General features: G+C 33.7%; 1 protein-coding gene and 1 long non-coding RNA gene across 2 annotated transcripts; both read right to left on the reverse strand.

Moving 5' to 3' along the window:
• Positions 1–681: 681 nt before the first annotated feature.
• LOC107639289 (U-box domain-containing protein 11) lies at positions 682–4,628 on the reverse strand. The gene is made up of 4 exons (XM_016342771.3): positions 4,038–4,628; positions 2,806–2,922; positions 2,118–2,552; positions 682–2,010 (listed from the first exon to the last, which is right to left on the reverse strand). The coding sequence occupies exons 1-4, from the start codon at positions 4,446–4,448 to the stop codon at positions 940–942; spliced, it is 2,034 nt and encodes a 677-aa protein (XP_016198257.1). The 5' UTR covers positions 4,449–4,628; the 3' UTR covers positions 682–939.
• A 15,757-nt stretch (positions 4,629–20,385) lies between these two features.
• LOC148567356 (uncharacterized) lies at positions 20,386–20,889 on the reverse strand. Its single transcript, XR_015880705.1, has 3 exons — positions 20,852–20,889; positions 20,494–20,640; positions 20,386–20,401 (listed from the first exon to the last, which is right to left on the reverse strand). It is a non-coding gene; the product is annotated as an uncharacterized LOC148567356 (long non-coding RNA).
• Between the last annotated feature and the right edge of the window lie 989 nt (positions 20,890–21,878).

The following is a 21,878-nucleotide window of genomic DNA, read 5'->3' on the forward strand; positions in this document are numbered from 1 at the left end:
ATTTTATAAAATATTTTTTTAACTTTTAAAAATTTTAATATTTTTTCCTTATCTTCTTAATATATATTTAAGAGAAATATTAGATAACCAACATTTTTTTTTATATTTACTTCATTTTTTTTGTGTCTATATTTATTTCATATTTGATTCAACATTAGCAAATTTTGTTTTTTTAAATAAAAATATTGGTCCTATCATTCTCCAAAATAATATGTATATGTGATGAGTGAGAAAGGATTCAAACTAAACACCTCCCTTTGCACAAACATTTTTTTTTTGTTTTTTATGGTATATTTCAACCTGACAGGTCAAAGACTAATCCGTCGTGGATCTAAATTCTGTTTAAGAGTTTGTCACTGGTCAATGAATTGTTGTATGCACAAGGCGTATGCACAAACATTTTATCTCACCTAGGCATTCAATTTGCTCAGAATAAAATAATTTAGTTTTAGATGGACTTGCAATGAGTAAATTTTCTTTTTAATAAGTTACTTATCTTTCTTCCATCTAACACTTTCATCGTCCATACTATTGATACTTAATACATTAAGTAACATGAATAAATAAGAGTGAATTTGATCTTATTGTCCAATTTTTTTATTGAAGGATGATTTCTTTGGTAGGGAGGCATAAAGACTCATCATAATAAAGCTTATACTTTTTAAGAGGAGAAAAAAAAAATGAAGAGGAAAACAGAAACTTTCTGTAAGAACTTAATAAGGAGACAATATATCAGTTGATTTCTTTACACGCTCATACATGGGTTACAAAAAGAACAAAGCAAGAAAAAGAAGGAAAGAATACACTGAATCAAATGAGGTTGTGACTTGCTTCACCCTCGTATGATCAGCTCTCAAACCAAAGTGTGGAAAATTATGTCAAATAATCAGAGGGAAGAAAGACATTGAATTTGAAGTCCTTTGCTTACATACCCAACATTCAAACCTGCTGCAACTTGCGAAGATGCTCCAATAATGAAGTAGCTTTCCTCTTTGCCCTCTCTGTACCGCTCCTTGAGAGTTCGGTAAGAGGTATGACAGCACCAAGTCTACTTAAAGAAGCAAGATTTTCGGTATCCCTCTTGCACAATGCGAGTAAAATAGCGGCCGCATTCTCTTTGTTGCGAGGCAATCCGGTCCTCAAAAGATCTATTAAAACTGGTATGGTGCTGGCTTTAACTATAGCTACCTTTGCCTCTTGATGGCTGGCAAGAACAGACATTATTGTGAGGGCTTCGTCCACCATCGATTTGCTTGAATCTGTAAGCATTTTCAACAGTGCTGTGATAATCCCTGCCCTAATGGCCCTGCCTTTGTTTCCTTGATAAATACATAAATTGAACAATGCTGTTGCTGCATCTTTCTTCCCTCTTGGGCTCCCATTTTGGAGCAATTCTACCAATGCAGGTATAGCGCCTGAGGCACCGATTATTATTTTATTCTCGTCGGCAAGTGACAAGCTGAAGAGGGTTGCTGCAGCATTTTCTCTTGCTTCCATGGTTCCAGCTCGGAGAACCTGGACGATGGATGGAATGGCACCCGCAAGCATTATGAGTCCCTTGTTGTTTTCATATATAGAAAGGTTGAGAATCGAAGTGACTGCATTATCCTGTGTCAATACATCTTCAGATGTTAAAAGGTTGACCAGAAGTGGAATTGCTCCGGCTTCAGCAATCAGTATCCTGTTGTCCGTGCTACGTTTGGAGAGTGATCGAATTTCAGTTACGGCTGCTCTACGATCCTCGACAGACCGGCTGGAGAGCTTCCGTACCAGGACTTCGATTGCCGCTATGTCACCTGTGACATCTCTGAACGATCCGTCGCTCTTCTTTATTTTTCCATTAGTTAGTCCTGTTGGCTGTTCAATGTTGTGCTCTATACACCACTGAGAAATAAGGCTCCTTAAAACATAGTTTGGCGTAAGCGTCAAATGCTGGAGCTTCTGCTGGGTTTTAGGACATGTTGTATTTCCACAATCTATCCATCTCTGTATGTAAGATCTCTCATACGTCTAGAGAATAAGAAACAATAAAAGATGTAAGAAAAATAGAAAAGGATATATGTTGAAAATTCAATGCAAAATGTCTGGTGCTTAAGCGACATATGATATGAACATACCTGACCGGTGGAAACAATAACCGGATCCCTCATTAGTTCCAAGGATATAGGGCAAAGAAAGTCTTCAGGAATTAGAACTCCTTCAGACTTTTTAACCTCAGGTGGGCTCTTACTCTCGGAGTTTTCTTCACTTTCGGTATCAGTAACATTTGTTAAGGAGATCTCAGACATGGTAGGGATGCTCCTGGCTCTTTCTAAGCGAGAAACTCCCTGATGTCTGCTGCAAACTTCCCCTCCATCATTTGTACGGATTTTGTCTAATTCTGATAAGTTTTCAGGACAGCTGTGTTGTTTATGCAATCCACTCGTGGTTCTACCAGGAACCTGACTGATTTCTTGAGCAAGTGGCTCAGATAATTTATAAGATGGCATTTGTGAAATCATAAACCCATATTTATCCGTGGCCCGTCTTAATTGTGTTCTGACTAAGTCCACCTATAAAAGCATAAAATACACAACAAGCTCAATTAAAGACATTATTGTGGTAATAATAATAATAACAATGGGCAGCCCAGAACACATGCATCTCCCGTTACGCAAGGTCCGGGAAAGAGTTGAACCCAAAGGACATCATGTAGGCTTAAACCTGTGACCATGAGATCACGTAGAGACAACTTAATGGTTGCTCCAAGGCTCCCCTTCAACAACAATAATAATAATTTGAAAAAAAAATGCATCTGTGTTTTACCTGTTCTCTGACTTCTTCTGAAATTTCTAAATGATCATATGGTAAGTTGCTTAGTAGTTTTTCCAATTTCCATGTCACACTCTGAAATTGGAAGATAATGGTCTTGGCAGCTCCATCCTTAAATCAAGATATATCAAATTTCAGAGATGTTCAAAGACACCTTTTGACAGATATACATGCTGACAGAAATTCAGCATTTGTATGGTTCCATGTTAAATAATTCATGAGCTGTAAAACCATCTCTATTAGAAGAACATTAAACGAATGAAGTAAATATTTCCCAAGAAATCTGCGAAGCAAAATATAGAAAATGGCAAGAATAAGAACTCATTAAATTATATGTTGTACACCTTATCATCCCCTGTTGAAAGATGACTACATACAGTGATCTGGTCTTCGCAGCAAAAGACAGATCAGTAAAAATTTAACTCAAAAGAGTAAGCATGTTTCCGATAACAACTTAGGTCACACACATTTCCACATAACAAAAACTAACAATAGTTCAACATTACTAAAACTAATGAAAATAAATTTTTCCGTGCTCATTCTCCAAGCCTAGATGAATTTGAAACCTCATTAGTTCAACTGATGAAAGGAACCGGATCCTTCGTAATAAACCAGTATAATGCTCTGTAGTCTGTAATTTTAATTTTTTGGTGGATAGAAGTGCTCTATTGATGTGAAAGCTCTTTAAAATTAGTCTCATATATGTGACTTCCAAGTAATGGAATCGAATCTGATAAAGGTTCTATTCATTTCCCAGAATATCTACCCACAAGTAACAATTCATAGAACATCAGATTACAAGTTTTGAACTTTATGCTGAGCTAGATAAACACTAATCACAAGATTCCATTTTTCACCCCTCTCAAACAAACTTTCTGGTATGCTGTTTATGTTCATAAAATTGAATCTAGTATTCTTCCATTTCAAACCAAAAGAACAAACCCAATCATAATTGCAACGTAGATAGAAAAGCTTAGCAATTTGAGCGAGTAATTTCAATTTCCAATTGGGTGAACTACAGATCTAGAATTCAAAGATTATCCAAAAACGAATGTTGGTCTCTTCTAAACCGTTGAAACAAGTAAAACACTTTCAGCTCAGATCACTTCACTCCTAAGTCCTAACTCACTTTTCCGTAACCAATTCATTGCATTCACCAAACAAATCCTCGAAATCGAAACTCCAAAGAAAAGAAGAACGAGATAGATCGAGAGACAGAAACTCACAGAAGAGCAATTGGAACGGAAGTTCCTCGCCACCGAAAGCAAACGCTTCGCCGATTGAAGCGCCACCACCACATCAAACGACCAAGAAGCAGCACCACCACCACCATCGCCATCAGAAGCAGCAGCACCACCACCACCACTTTCAGACGAAGAACTCGAAGCAGAGTCGGCAACCTTGTTCAGCTCCTTAATCTCCTCGAACAGGTGCGTGAGGAGAGAGATCCGTCGCACCAGATCGGTGCAGTCCTTCCTGAAGGTGCCGTCGCCAGCAATGGCGGCGGGAAGTGGTGGTGTGGGTGCTGCTGCGGCGGCAGAGGACCCGGTCCCAACGGCTCCGACACACATACCGGCGATGTCGTGGACGATGGCAAGAAGCTCCGGCGTCCGGTCTCCGGCAACTTCGCCGGCCATGGCGCGCGTGTTTTGCTTCCTTCGGTTTTTGCGGTGTTTTGTAGTAATAAGGGGGTAATGTTGGTAACGCAACTAACGTCTTTGTTTTGTGTGTGTTGGATTCAAGGAAGGTCAAGAGAGAGTGTAATGTCATGAGACTTAATGGACTCGCCAATTATTATCACGGGCTCTTCCTACTACTCATACTACTAGGGATGTTCGGCCGTGCGATTTGATCCGATTTTTTTTTTTTTTTTTTTTTTAGAGAAAAATATCAGATTTAATCGTTTAATTAAATTATTTATCTTAATCAAATCAAACTGGATTTAGATCTTCTAAAGTTTAAATTTTATTTTAGAAAATAAAGTGTGATTTTTTACTCTTAAATAATTTTTCTTTCATATTTATTATTGGTCTCACCTATAAAATCAATGGTTAGAGATCACACTTTATTCTTTAAAGTGAAATTTAAACTATAAAGGATCCAAATCCAATCAAACTAATTAAAATTAATTTAGTTCAGTTTGATTTGTTTGATTTTTTTAATCAATTCAAAAAACATATTACTATATTATTTCATAAATTCATAACATCAAAATCAACAAACACAAATACAATAAAATTTAACGACAAAAAAATTAAAATACGACAATTAAAGAAGATTAAAAGTTCAATACTCAACACAACAAAAAATAAATATAAATTTTTAGCAAAAAATAGTCACATTATAGTGTCTTCTCCTATAAAACGGCTAAATTTCTTTACGCAAATCGACCTGAAATAAAAAAGTAATTACATAATAAGAACAATAATAATAACAACAATATAGCACCAGTAGAAAAACATTCTAATCTAGTTATACATTCTAATAATAAAGATAACAATTTATACCGTAATAAGATGTACTCAATCAGACTCAACACCAGAATCTTCTTCCAGAATTCTAGCTTCCTTAATCATAGCTTTAAACATCTCAGTATGACCTAGTGATGCATGCACATGCCTAATTGCATTCCTAATCTTTAAAATTGAATCATGCATTTCTCTCAACCCATCATTCACAATGTAACACCCTAATATTCAAATCCTTATACTCGAGTCATAAGTCAATGATATTGCGATGGTACGACTCTCAGGTGGATTATAATACATACATACATATATATAATTGAAAGAAAATATTAAACTAGAAGCCTGAAGAGGAACAAAATAAAATCGCGAAGTCATAGCACTTATGCATCGATCAAACAGAAGCTAAAGTGTGAATCAAAAGCGATATAAGGTTAAAACCATAAAGAAGATTAAGATAAAGTCAGAATATAGATATATAACATAAGTAATTAGCCACTAGTCATGACCAGCGAAATTTAGGCCGGCTAGGGTACAGAATAAAAACAGTTTGACAACAATATCTTCTATCTCTCCCAAAAGATACATAAAGGCCTCTATAGGCAAGTTTTCAAAAGGATTAAATAAATAACAGAAGTTTTTCAAAACAAAAGTGGAGAGATTTTAAACAAAATAAAGCAGAAATATAATAATCTTCGCCATCTCTCAGATGAAGCACAGCTCACTACTGAGCACCTGGACTTGCATCTGAAAAACAAGAGATATATACGGAATGAGAACCCTCGACCCATGGGTTTTCAGTACAGTAAAAGTGCCAAATAAATACTGCATAAGGCAATATGAACTCACTAAGAAATCTTAATTCTCCACATATCACATTATCCATCTGATTCATAACCTTGGCAACTAACATAAGGGAAATTCTAAGTCTAAGTCAACAATTTTCAACCTTCTCAATTCTCCAACTAACATAGCCATAATCCGAAATAGCACCAACCCTCAGCGTCAACCGACACCAGTATGAGGGACCTCTCAATTGTACAAGCACAAACAAACTAGACAAGTAATACACACGTAGTCACAAGTAAAGCAAGTAGCATATAGTCATGTAACATAGCATATACAATTAGGCAATCCAAAACAAGTAAACAAACCCAAACAAGTCAAATATATGTAAATGATGAATGCATGTTGATGAATCCATATTTGATGATAGATTTTGGTTCAAATTGAGTGGATTTCATCATATAAATCCATATTTATTCCCTTAAATAGCATACTTTTGTGTTTTCTCTCTAAATTATGTCCAATTGTGAAAACATGCTATTTTGTGCTTAATTTAATCAATTTTATTCAACTTTCATTCCATTCGATGCCTTGATACTTTTGGTGAGTGATTTCAGGTGTAATAGGTTGGAATGGCTTGATAAGAGTGGAAGAGAAGGATGCAATTGGGAGAGAACATGAAGAAAATAAAGGAGAAGCACACAGCCATGTGTGTGTACGTACAAGAGAAAAATTCAGCATGTGTGCGTACGCACACACCTGTCCGTACACACAAGTACCAGCGGTGACTTCATTAAAAAGTCATGTGGCTCGCAATTTTGAGGGCTCTTTGGCCCATTTCTGATGGCTTTGAAGCTTATAAGGAGGGGGCAAGCAACCACACATGATACCATACTTCATACAATACACTATACAACACACTTAGGATAGTTTTAGGATAATTTAGTTTAGGTTTTCTTTCAAATTTCTTAGGATGTAATTAGGGTTTATATTTCAAGCTTTCAATTTCTAATTTTGATCTTGGTCTCTAGCTTATTTCCATTGTAAGTATTTCTAATTTTTTCTTTTATTGCACTACTTCTTCTACATTTTCTTACACTTTAATTTCATTTGTCAATATATACATAGTTTTGCAATTTTGAGTTTGAATTAATGAAATTGAGGTTTGATGGTCATTATATCTTTGTTTGAGTTACCTTTGTTGATTTTGATCATTGGTTGTTCATAGTTTCAAGTAATTTTATAATTTTGCCATGTTTTGTGAATATGCCTATCAAGTGTTTGATGAAATGCCAATTTTGATTATGAGGTAGATTTTCATTCCTTGACTTGGGGAATGAGTTTATGAGATACTAGAGTCATAATGTCCGACATTTAGTGATAATTCTTGGGTTATTAGTTGTTATTGTTTCCACTAACGCTAGCTTTTACTAAGGCAATTAGTAAGTTAGCTAGGATTTGTGGATTAATAACAATTATGCTCACTTGACTTACTCTTCGACGTTAAGGGTTGACTAGGTGAGATTAATCCATCATAATTATCATAGTTGTGGTTATAGCAAGGAAGGGATTCCATAACTCATCCCAAGTCAAGGTTCCATTTATGTTTTGAACCGCATTTCATCACTTTAAAGCTTTATTTGTCCATATTACATAGATAGTTCTTTTATTCCTTTATTAGTTTATTAATTGCAATTTTGATCGTTCTTTAATTCCTTTAATTATTTGCTTCAACCATTGAAAACCCCTTGCTTTTCACAACCAATTTTATGTACTTGTTGTCACTAGTTCCTAGGGAGAACGACCCAAGGTTTAATTACTCTCGGTTATTTGTATTAGAAATTAAACGTTTATGGTGGGAGTTGGTTGCTGGTTTGGTGTATACATGCAATGGAAGTTATTTTAAGTAGAAAAATCTGAACCGGTGCAAAATCTCATCCATCACCTGTCCTATGGCCGATGATACCATCTATCGGTTATATAGCCAACCCGACATGTCCTGGTAGCTAACCATTGGACAGTCCCTGCGAGCGTGCATTCCCAAGCTCAAAACCACAATAATTCAATACACATATATCCATGGGGGAGAGCTCATCCAGAAAGGTATAAGTGTCCGACCACACTTACGTCGCAGGGTCAACAGAACCTCGGATCTCAACTTTGAGCAAGTGGAGCCAACCCACTGCATCTACCCAAGGAAAGATGAAACTCAGATAATTTCTCAAACCTCAAATAATTCTCGACTGGGAGCAAGTAGGGGCTAACCACTGCATCTATCTCAAGAGACTCAAACCAAACCTGGAGCAAGTGGATCAATACCACTGAATCTACCCAGGAAGGTGTAATGAATTCAGAATCAAACTCAAATATCAATTTCATAATCATTATCATTCTCATCGTCAATCTCATAGTCATTATCATTCTCCTTATCAATATCATTATCATCATCATTCTCATTATTGATCTCATAATCATCATCATTCTCATTATCGATCAATCTCATAATCATCATCATTCTCACCTAACATCTTGTTCATTTCTCTCAATTTTACTAACTCAAATCACTTGGCCTTATCCCTAACTCTAAACTCGCATCGAAGTTTATAAAGTTTTAGAAGACCAAAAGAATGGTTGAAATCCATAAAAACATATTTTTTTCAAATTTTGGGAGGTGTGTGTACGCATACATGTGGTGTGCGTACGCATAGGCTGAAAACTTGGTGTATGCGTACGCATGCAAAGGCCTGCGTACGCATAACCCTAATTTTGGATCATCCCGCGTACGCAGGTAATGTCCCCATATGCGGAAGCACTTCGTAGAAGCCAATGTCCGCGTACGCGCGTCACGAGTCACGTACGCATCCATAACAGAAACCAGAAAATTTGATATGTTGCAGAAATCAGTTTTTCAGTCCAATTTTTAAAATCTTATAACTTTTTCCACAAAATTCTATTTCCAACCATTCTTGAACCGTTGGAAAGATCAATAAATGAATTTTTATAAAAATATAATTTTGAAAGTTTTCCAATACCGAGGAACGAGTTACGGCCCGTCAAAGTTGGCCAAAAATCTGTTTTTACCAAAAACACACATTTACTAATTTTCCAATGATTCACAAGTCTCAATCATTTTCAACCAACAAAATAAACCCAACCAACTCAAGTCACATATTCACACAACCAAATCCAAACCTACTCCATCTACACATTTCAACTCAAATACATCAATTCCACATTTCAAAAACCTCATTTTTCACTATTTTATCAATCAATCAATTTCCCATACATTCCATATCAATTCTTCATTCAATCTCACACATTATCACACAATTCAATCATCACTTACCGTCCTTACCTTTTTCTGACCTCCAGCCTAATATTCATCAAATCAATATACATAAACTCATAATCATATAATTCCCAAAACAACGCCAATTTCAATCAACCCAACAACAATGCATCATCCAAAACATCAATTATCATAACATAGCTTCTACACATACCATATTCCATCCAAATACTCAATTCAAACCTAATTCTAGCGGTATCTAGCCCATGATTCATTCCACATTATACAGTATTTAAATAAAACTAAAATCATACCTCTTGAAAGTCAAATTCAAGCTTCCACTTGAGAATCTCCACCCAAAACTCAGCTCCAAACTTCATCAATGAGCAATTTAATGCCCCAAACGCCACTCTACACTATTTTCATACAATATACACATCACTCAATATACTAGGTTTCCAAAAATCATCATAAACACAGAGGAAGTGGTTTTTACTGACGGAAAAAAAATGTCGGTAAAAATTTTCACAAAAATATCGCATTGTAAGTATAGTTCTAAACCGACAATTAAACTTCAATCAATGTTTAAATTGTTTGTCACAAATACAAACCCAATAAAATTAACCGAAGTAATTAAACCTCGGGTCGTCTCTCAAGGAATTGTAGGGAAGTGTATTTATCATTGGTTATGAGAAAGCATATTTTTGGATTTTGTAATAAGAAACAAGAAAGTAAAATGGCGAGAAAATAAATTAATAACTAAGAAAGCTCTTAGTAAAGAAAGAGAATTAGAAGTCCTATCCTCATTATTATCGTCAATCGTGATGGTAAATGTGAATTGTCTTCACTTAGTTAACCTCTAACCAATGGAGGAAGGTCAAGTGCATACAATCAACTTGAGTTCACAAGTCCTAGTCAACTCATAGTGATAGACTAGCTTTGGTGAAGTTCAAGCTAACCGGCAATCTTCAATTACCATTCAACAAGAGAATTTGACAATTCAAGAGTCTCTAATTAATCAATCCAAGTTAGGAACATAGAAATCTAATTTAAAATCCACCCAAGCATTTTATCAAATACTTGAAAGGCACAAAATAAAAACATAGAAAACTAACAAGACATAGCAAAATCTAAGACTAAAAAAAGCAAAGAAATAACCATAACAAAGCAATTGAACAATAAAAAACATAAAACATAAATTGCATTAATGAAAATTGAGAGTAACACATGAACTCATAAACTAAATTAGCAAAATAAAGAAATCAATAAGGGAAGTAGATAACTAAAGTACTAAAACAAATAAAAGTAAGAGAAAACTAAATTAAAGGAAGATTGAAATCTGAACCTAAGGGAAAATTGAAAGAAGAAACCATAAACCTAGAGGGAGGTGAGGTCTCCTCTCTCGCTGGACTTTTCACTGTCCACATGTAGGCGTCATCCACGCGTGCGCATCATCTGTCGAATGCACCAGTCACGTGTATGAGTTGTCCACACGTGCACGTCGCTACCAGATTCTGAAATTCTCAATTCCTTGTGTTCCTTCCACTTTTGCATGCTTCTTTTTCATCCTCTAAGCTATTCCTGCCCTATAAACCCTGAAAACACTTAACAAACATATCACGGCATCGAATGGTAATAAGAAAAGATTAAAATTAGAGAATTTAAGGCCAAAGAAGCATGTTTTCAATCATAGCACAAAATTAGGAAGGAAAATGTAAAACATGTGAATTATATGAATAAATGTGAGAATAATGGATAAAATCCACTCAATTCAATACAAAATAAACCGCAAAATAGTGGTTTATCACTTACCTCTTGCCCACTAATATTTATGATGAAACCCAACTAGAACACGTTCTAGAGTACCTTTAAACCATCAAAATCACAAGATTTCTTAAAATCCAAAGTCAAAACTCAAATTTTGTGAGAGAAACGAAAAATGGGCTTGAATTTCAAAATTTCTTACCATAGTACCTAGCTAAACGTGAAGATCTCGTCGAGAGCGACGCTTGGCCATAAATGGCTCGTCGATTGGAGCTCCATAGAGAAAGTTATGGTGATTTGAAGTTTTTGGAAGCTTAGCATTTCTATTTCATTTTCTCTTCTCCATTTCAGCAGCTCACTCTCTTTTTTCTTGGTTTAATGAGCTGAAATGCTCATAACTAATGCTTATATATGTTGGGTCTTAGACCCATTTGGTCCTAGTTTGCATATATGGCCGTTTGGCCCATTTTTGGGCCGAGACCCTTAAGATTAGCATTTTAATATGCGTTTTAATTATTTTTACCATTTCAATTACAATTTTTAACTTTTTAACCTCTCTTACTAAAATTAGTTTTTTTCAACTGCAGTACAGGACAGATCTTAGCCAGTACTGTCGGTCAAATTTTTTGTTCGCGTTTTTACTCAAAAAACTATGTTTTCCGACTTAGGAAAATCCACTGAATCCAAATATCATATTGAAATTGCCAATTTATGATTGTTATATTTTCTAACCATTTTCTTCCATATTTAATTTATTTTTTAATTAACCTACAATTTGACCGGGTTTTACACACAACAAGAGTTAAAATATAAGCATAACATCTAACATGCAAAAACTCTCCCTTTAATGGATGTGAGTTCCAATCCTCCATTCTACTTTTCAAGTAAGAAAGTGCAATATCATTTGAACTAGCATTATCAACAGTTATAGAAAAAACCTGCGATATCCCCCATCCCAATAAACATCTCTCAATCTTCCTACCAATTATTTTTCCCTTGTGATTCTTGATAGCACAAAAATTCAAGATTCTTTTTTGCACTTTTCAATTAGCATCAATGCAATGAGCAGTAAGGCAAAAATAGTTTAAGTTTTTCACAGATAACCAGAAATCAGTTGTCAAACAAATATTTTGATTTGGTTGATTAAAAACAGACTTCAACTTAATTTTTTCATTCAAATAAAGCTTCCAACAATCCCTAGCAACTGTGAGCCTTCCAGGGCTTGTCTACAAAGATCAACATCAAATGACACGGCAGAAAGTGAACTACCTATCCCTTTCCTATCATCTTTTATCACATCTTGAAAACAAAGAATCTTTTGAGTAGGATTTAATACCTCCTTCAAAAATTTTTTGCATTGCGACAGCAAGTGATTTTTCATGTTACTGGTGCCATTTTTATGTGTATTTACAAGCATAACTTGCCCACACCAATTGCATTTAGCTTTAAGGTACTACGGATTACTAGTTTCATCTTTAGTAAAGTGATCTCATGTCCAAAATTTAGGTCTACAAGGCTTTCTCTTACCTTCATCGGTCTCAATTTCAGTGGTGTCATCAATAGCAGCTTCTTCAACAATCCGCCTCTTCCCTTGGCTTCTATTGGCAAGATTTTTTGTGTTTCTACAAGGAGTTGGTGCAGCAGGCAATGCAGTCAAAGATCTGATGCCTGTAGGTTCATTCAAAAGAGGAACTAGCGCAACAGGCAATCCAGTGTCGCCCATATTCTCACTTGAACTAATATCAAACTGCATAAACAAATACATTGAACAACAAAACAAAATTACTAGCAATTACAAAAAATTAATAACAAATACTTTGAACAAGTACATTGAACCACAAAATTAAAAAATCAGAAGTAAAAACATAACAAAATAAAATTACTAGCAAAGACAATACTTTGAACAACAAATTGCATAAACAAATACAACAATTAGCAATTTCAAAAATACACAGAACATAGAACAGAAATTATTCAAATAGAAGCAGAAATTCAAATAAAATAAAATTATTAATAATTACCAGAAATTGAAACAAAAATACACCGAACATAGAACAGAAATTATTCAAACAAAAGCAAAAATTCAAACAAAATAAAATTATTAACAATTACCAAAAATTTAAACAAAAATACACTGAACATAGAACATAAATTATTCAAATTAATACCTGACTTGAAGGCTCCATATCTGGTATTCAGCGTTGGGAGGGGCTGGTCTGGCGCTACTGGGAGGGGCTGAGAGGGGCTGCTGGGAAGGGTTGGGAAGCGCTGGTTCGACGGGGCTGGGAGGGGTTGGGGTAATGGGATTTCTTTGAGACTTTGGCTGTGCTAGGTTAGGAGTTAGGACATTAGGTTATCTGATGGGGTGGGGTAATGGTCTAATAATTTTTTAAGGTTTTTAGTTTACCGGTTCGGTTCATTTTGGTTAGAATTTTTAGTGTCAGAACTGAAAACCAAATTGAACCGCAAAAAAAAAAAAAAAGTAAAACATGATTTTTTCGGTTTGGATTGGTTTTGAACACTGCTACCTACTACTACTATTAATTAATAGTTTATCCCTCAACAATCTAAATAAGTGTTTATTTTTAATTTTGATTAATTTGTTAATCTAAACCAGTTATATTCTAATATCAATCCTAGTAAGATAAATACAAAAAATTAGTCATTAAATTAATTATTTTAATAAAATGAATATCAAAATATAAAATATATTATTTAAAAAAATTGTAATATAATACATTTATTGATAAGAAATAAAAACACAAGGATAGATAAAGCGGTTTTTTCCTACTAGACCTCTAAGAAACCTGTTCTTAGCAACCTAGGTCACCGGAAAGGATTCCCTACTAGACCTTCAAAGAACTTGTCCTTGACAACCTAGATCAGAGGGATGAAAATTGAGTCACTCAATCTTCTTTATGCAATCAGCGAAGCAAATCACTCACCTCACTCAATCACACTTAAAAAACGTGCATAAAGCACTAAGGAAATTTTATTCATCAAAGTTATGTAAATTGTCTCACCAAAAGGTGTTTAAATAGACCCCAAACAAACTAGCTAAAAGATAAGATAAGATAACTAATTTAAATTAGATTTGATCTTATTGGATTAGATCAAATTTGATTTGAATTTTAAAATCCTAAAAATATGATAACTAATTTAAATCAGATTTGATCTTATTAGATTAGATCAGATTTGATTTAAATTTAAAATCCCTAAAAATACTACTAAACAAATCAAAAGTAAATCAAATCTTCCAACAAACTCTAACAATGAAACAAACCAAAATAAATGCCTAAAAATTTGAAAATTAATAATAAATTATGCCTCCCATTAAATTTGAAAAGCATTATTGGGCTTCTTGCTGTCCTGACTTAGCCCAATAGGCCTTATGAATTGTTGCCCTTTCAGCACCACTATTTTTGAGACGGACTCTTGGTCTTCTAGATGTCCAAGACTGGCATGGCACAATTCTTCTAGAATTCAAATCCTTGAATATGACAAGATTATCATTCCGTCCCTTAGCTCTAAGATGACGAAAATGTCCTCCTGACCACATATCATTCTCTCCCTCTTCAAAAAGATTCGTCCTCGAATCTTGCATGAGATGCTCTTCGTCCCTCCAAGGAATCCAAACCCAATCTCCAGGTTTAAATACCATAGTTTGATGACTCTTCTCTACCCATTGAATTGTGGCTATGTCCTTCATATGTGCCAGTTCAATTTTTCCAACCATACGTTCACCATCTTGTCCAAAGTGTGCAATTTGTCTTCCTTTCTTTTTATCCATATTAATGCCTCCATAATTGATCAGTGAATCTACAAAGCCGGGGAAAGTTGATATAAAAACACTAGGAATTTCATGGTTAGATGTATGAAAAACTAAGGATTCCATGGAATTCATTGATACTAATGCACTCTTGTCTAAGCTAGAACTTTCTAGATCTCTCTCACAAGTGTGTTTATTGCTATCAGTTTCTTTGTCACGCATTGACTCCTTTCGCTCACTATTCTCATATTTTCTCTCAAAACTCTCGCTTTCAATCAAACATGGATTCCTTTCACTCAAACACTCAATCTCTTTCTCAATTTCTTTTCTCTCATATTTTTCAAATTGTTCACATCCCAAGGACCCAGTTGAGAAATTCTGTACTGTTGAATCTTCCAAGGACACATCACCCTCCACAGCATACTCAACAAATTCTTCCATCTCTGACTTTGAAGAAGAATGAAAGATAGGCATAGAAGAATTCCTCTTGTTATGGCGATCTATTATTTGTTGCACCTGCTCCTTGTCAATGGCCAATTTGACCAAATCGTCTAGGGTCTTGTAACGGTAACCTTAAACTTTATCTGCAAGTTCTTCGCGTAATCCAAATAAAAATCGGTCCATAAGAACCTTAGGACTCCTTTTGATATTAGCCTTGTCCATCAAATATAAAAACTCCTTGTGGTACTCCATCACTGATTGTGAACCTTGTTGTAACTTACAAAATCTTCCAAAAAATTCATTGTGGTAAGATGATAGTACAACTCGATTCCTCATGTGGTATGATGATGTCACAAACTGTCTCCTCATGATTTTCTTCATCTTCTCCCAGCTGCAAATTGGACTCTTTCCATACCGTCTTCTGGATCTTTCTAATTCAGTCCACCATATACGGGCATCATCAGAAAAATTGGCTTGTACTAGTCGAACCTTCTTTTCCTCTGAAAGGATGCAAGTTGCAAAAAACGACTCTACCTTTCTTTCCCATTCGAAATAAGCTTCAGGGTTGTTCCTCCCTTTAAATGCAGGAATTTTCAACCGAAAACCCTTTTTCACATATGAGATTCCGTCATCGTCACTTTCGTACTCAATCATATTTTTTTGTTTTTTTTTTCAGACACTGACTTAAAGATAGAATAATTGCAAAAATAAAATTAAAAAAAGAAAAAAAAATTTTTCCTTTTTTTTTTCGTTTGACTCTAACATGAATTTACAGAAAATTTAAAGAGAAAAAAAGACTAAACAAGACCCATGGAACGTGTAGATAAATAAGAATTTACCTACGACTTGATACCAGATGATAAGAATTTATAAAAAAAGATAGATAAAGGGTTTTTTTCCTACTAGACCTCTAAGAAACCTGTTTTTAGCAACCTAGGTCACCGGAAAGGATTCCCTACTAGACCTTCAAAGAACTTGTCCTTGACAACCTAGATCAGATGGATGAAAATTGAATCACTCAATCTTCTCCATGCAATCAGCGAAGCAAATCACTCACCTCACTCAATCACACTTAAAAAACGTGCATAAAGCACTAAGGAAATTTTATTCATCAAAGTTATGTAAATTGTCTCACCAGAAGGTGTTTAAATAGACCCAAACAAACTAGCTAAAAGATAAGATAAGATAACTAATTTAAATCAGATTTGATCTTATTGGATTAGATCAAATTTGATTTGAATTTTAAAATCCTAAAAATATGATAAATAATTTAAATCAGATTTGATCTTATTAGATTAGATCAGATTTGATTTAAATTTAAAATCCCTAAAAATACTACTAAGCAAATCAAAAGTAAATCAAATCTTCCAACAAACTCTAACAACGAAACAAACCAAAATAAATGCCTAAAAATTCGAAAATTAATAATAAATTATGCCTCCCATTAAATTTGAAAAGCATTATTGGGCTTCTTGCTGTCCTGACTTAGCCCAATGGGCCTTATGAATTGTTGCCCTTTCAGCACCACTATTTTTGAGACGGACTCTTGGTCTTCTAGATCTCCAAGACTGGCATGGGACAATTCTTTTAGAATTCAAATCCTTGAATATGACAAGATTATCATTCCGTCCCTTAGCTCTAAGATGACGAAAATGTCCTCCTGACCACATATCATTTATTTATACATAATTTATAAGGATTGATTTTTAGTATATACATAATATATTTTATAGAATTTAATTTTGATGTATTGATTATTTAAACGTTTTTATATAATTATCTAATTATATTTATATTTTTAGATAATTTTTAAATAATAGTTTTGAAAAATTATTATTTTTACTAATATAATAATATAAAATTAAATATTTGTAGAAAATCCATTTTATGCATTAAATTAAATTTTATGTTATATTATATTATAATAATTCATTTTTAATGAGTAATCTTATTTAATGAAAGGTTATTCTAATATAATTATGTTTTGGTGACTATGATATACTAAAAAAGTATTGTTAAATTAAAATAATCTTAAAATTGCATACGAATAAATGATGAATTGAATGAAATTGTTCTGACAAACTCACAAGCCTATTTAAAAAACGTGTTTTGTAAATTATAGATCAAACCAATAAACTTAAGAATTCTAAATTATCATTAAATGCATTTCAAAATTTATAATTCATAATTTGTAAAGCATAATTCATTTATATATCAATCATTAATCACATATCATAACAATACTTACCATTTATAAATTAAAAAAAAAAAACTAAAATTTTAGCTAATTTTACATTGGAGTCTTTCATAATACATATAACTAATTTAACAATGTGACAAATCATTTAGACAAAATTGCGAATTCAAAACTTCCATATTCAGCATGATTGGGCAAGTTGGAAGAGGAATTTGGATGAAGAAGATATATAATATTGGAGAGAGGGGTAGTTTGATCCATCGAGAATGAACTTAGGTTCCATGTGTTGTTGGTGGCTAAGTGGCGATAGGCACATTAGGGGTGATTTTCAGCGAGCAATTGTCGGTGGCAACTGTGTCGGAAAGGAAAAGCGGAGATCATCATTTGGGGCGAACGATTGCGTTCTTGACAGGATTGGAGAGGTGCCTGTCGATTTCGGCGGTGGACGAATCGAAGAGGAGCACCAACGGAGAGTGGCATTGCAGTTGCGTATCAATAATAATAATAATAATAATAATAATAATAATAATAATAACCACGCTGATAATAATAACAATAATACTATAGAAATAATAAAAAATGAGTGCAAACAATCTAATTTTATTTTATTTAATATTTATTAATTCTAACAACAATAAATAAATATTAAAAAATATAAATTTAAGCTGTTTTTAACTAATTTTTTATTATCAAATATTTGTACGAATAATAATAATGATAATAATAATAATAATTATAATAGTAGTAGTAGAACCAAGTTGAATTGGTCTAGTGATTAACTCATTAGTCCGTTTAAGTAAGTGTCAAAAGTTTGAATTTCGTCTTGTACATACAACAAATTTTTAGATAAAACTCCGATCTACAACAGATTAATTTTTGGCATATAATTAGAAGATACCGTAGAAAACTAAAAAAAATAAATAAATAATAGTAATAATAGTAGTAGTAGTAATAATAAAAGCAATGTTTTTCAAATTTTATTTTATTTAATGTATTATATTTTTACTTTTTTTACTTTTCAATATAATTTTTTATTCATTAATAATTAATCAATATAATTTACACCTTTTTTAAATATTAACAAAATAAATAGTTTTAGTATTTTGTAACTAATAAGCATGTAGTTCAGCTAGAAGAAAAACCATGTTAAATTAACTTGAAGTGTTGATTTCAAGTCTTAATATATATTTTTAAAATATTCCGTTGATTATTAAACCAAAATTGTAATTATTTTTTAGCTTTTTGAGAGTTCTAATTCATTTGTACTACTTCTTACTTCAAGTGAGGTTGTCTACTAGTACTTCTTACTTCAAGTAATAAGGGTGTCTTTGTTATTTGATAATAAAAATATGTATTTTTTTATTCATACAAAGTGTTCATATATGACAGCATATATCACTAGACACAACTAGAAAATAGATTAATACAGATAAATTTATAGACAGATTTAGTCTTTATTACAGACGAATTTTTGGTTACCGACGAAATTACCGACGGATTTTGTCCCTTTGTAAAAGCCTCGTCGGAAATTATTTACCGACGGATTTTTTTTCGTCGGAAAATTACCGACAGATTTTTACCAGTTACCGACGGATTTTCCCTCTGTAAATTCTCTATCCATTTCCCTAAGACGACGAACTTTCCGACGGATTTTCCGTCTATAATTACAGACGAATTTTTCAACAGATTTTCTGTCTGTAATTTGAACCTTAGAAAACTATCTCACACTCTGATTACAGACAGAAAATCCGTCTGTAAATCCGTTTGTAAAATAAAATAGAATTTTTTAAAATGTTTTTGTTGCAAAATAAACTTGTTTTTTAGTATTAAAAACATAAAATAAAATAAAATAAAAATATGAAACATTTTTTATATAACCAAATATGCCATCATAAGGGATCAAAGTCTTATTATATAAATAACAATAGTATTAGAGACACAATCATATGATGCTGATCTAAATATCCAGCAGACATCATAGAATAGGTTATATATACAATGTTTACATATCCACTGACATCCTTCGCAACCTTTATGAGCTCCTCTTGAGCCTTGTACAGCGCCCAAGCCGCAGAAAGACGACCGGCATCTTTTCCCGAGTCCGAATATCCTATCATAACTTCTTGCTTCCCATTGATTCGGTTTCTGTACCAATCAATAGAGAAAAGCCACGCCACTGCAAGGACAAAAGTGACTCCATCAAGTGAAAATTTGAGATTCGTTGAAGCATCTATTCATGGCTTTGCATTGAAGGAATAACCAAATGTTGTTGCTGCACCTGCAAATCCCAGCAGATTCCAACAGTGTTTCATTAGTCAAAAGGAAGAGATATTTTTTACATTAAACCATAGAACAGAGGGGATAGGACACTTGGAAAAGTGAGGAAATGAGTTAAGAAGGGATAGAACAAAATAACTTAGAACAAAATAACTTAGAACAAATCCTAAAACAGGCTTATAAACCAAAGTGCGTATACAGAAAGTAATTTAATTATAAATAAAACGACCTCATTCAATGGAATCTTATTACTTTAAAACATATTGACTGATCTATCTTACCTAGCAATATATGTTAGAATCAACCGAATAGTCACCGAATATATGTTAGGATTAAAAGAGGCCTTCTTCTCTTCTGCATCTTTTAGAATCAACCGAATAGTCACCGCAAGAATCTGTCAGAGAGTAAAACATATTAGAATATCATTACAGAATTCATAAAGCCAACAGGAGAGAAATGAAGTTTTCCTACAGACCTTAGAAAGAAGAAAGGACTTGTTTGATCCCTGTTCAAATAAATAACAAATTAGAGAAAAGCTAAAGAAATACCCAAACCAAAAGAAAATAAAAGTTCCTTAAGGAAGAAAGTGTAACAACTAGTTCCTGGAGGAAATAAGGGAGGAAAGAAAAGTTTTATTGATAACTCTGGCCATTAATAGGAAAGTATGACCTGTATCTGAGAGAAGATACACTACCATCAATAGCCGGAAGAAGCGATCTGTTACATCATCCCCCTTAAGGAGACCATTTTGATGTAATTGTAAGATGAAGTGAGTAGAAGCTGTATCATTCGGAGGAGGGAGTTCACATATCCGATACCATTCTGTAAACAACATGGAAACCTACAACACATGTGGATAATAAGTAATGATTGGAAGTTTCCAATGATGTATTGTATTCCCAATTCCCACTTAACGAGAAGTTGAAACACTCTAGACATAATTAAAATATACCACAGGCAATAAATACAGAATTACAGTCAGTATCTCACAATGTATGTAAATAGCCACACAACAAAGTATGAATTTATCTAGCAATTTCACAGCAAAATACCTGCTCACGGAATCCAGCAGGATCTGGTTCAACAGACTTTACAATGTTTACTTCTTCCCGGTTTGGTGCTAGCATCTCAGGACCCTGTTTTTAACAAATAGATTGAGTCACAGTTGGAGCAGAACAAAAACTGAGTGTAAAACAACAATAATAGCTGAACCTAGTATCCTATGTATGACCTTATTGTCCCTTGATTGTCTTGCCTTATCCTCCTTTGCAGGAACAATAACAGAAGGGTTCTTGATCATCTCAATCAGCTGTTGCAATGATTCAGGGGATCCAGGCTTTGAAGCAAGCTGAAATAAAAGATATTTGGTAAAGATGGGGCAGAGTAAAAAATGCAGACACTCGTGGACAAATACAAACCTTTGCCAAAGCATCAACAAGATTGTGAAGTTCTGAAATAACTTTCAGTTCCTCAATAACCAGCATTTGAAGAAGAGAAATAGAAAACTCCGTAGCAGCCTCTGCACATTAATCCAGTGGAGTTGCATGAGTATAACAATATAAAAAGGGAAAACGATTAGAAGGTACATTCTTTTGACATACTGTTTCTCCCCCCATCAATGAGCTTTGCCATATGAACATTGTACTCGGTAAGATTTAGCAGTTCACTGCGGATCAGGCCTACAGTAATATCTTTGTTGAATTTTCTTTCTTCTTCTGAGTAAATTACCTGTAACAAGTATTCAATAACACATTAGTTATAAACAGAACACCAACATAACTTGTATTTAAATGTCACTCATGGAGGATTAGTTAGTAGTTAACCACATCTATTTTAGATGTAAATTTGGCTAATGGCAAGCTCTTTGATCAATTTTATTGATAATTTACATTACAAAATAGCATATCAGTGTCTCAAACAGGTACATAATATTAGTGGCTTTTGCACTTGGAAAAACTCTAACATCATCAGAATTATCTTAGTAGATGGAAGACACCCAAATCATTAATAATAATAATAAAGGGAATTCAACATCAGAATATGCAACATTCAGCAATGCTATGGGTAGATAGAGTATAT

The sequence above is a fragment of the Arachis ipaensis genome, chromosome B4, assembly GCF_059453495.1.
Source record: "Arachis ipaensis isolate K30076 ecotype BB chromosome B4, ASM5945349v1, whole genome shotgun sequence".
NCBI classification, from domain to species: Eukaryota; Viridiplantae; Streptophyta; class Magnoliopsida; order Fabales; family Fabaceae; genus Arachis; species Arachis ipaensis.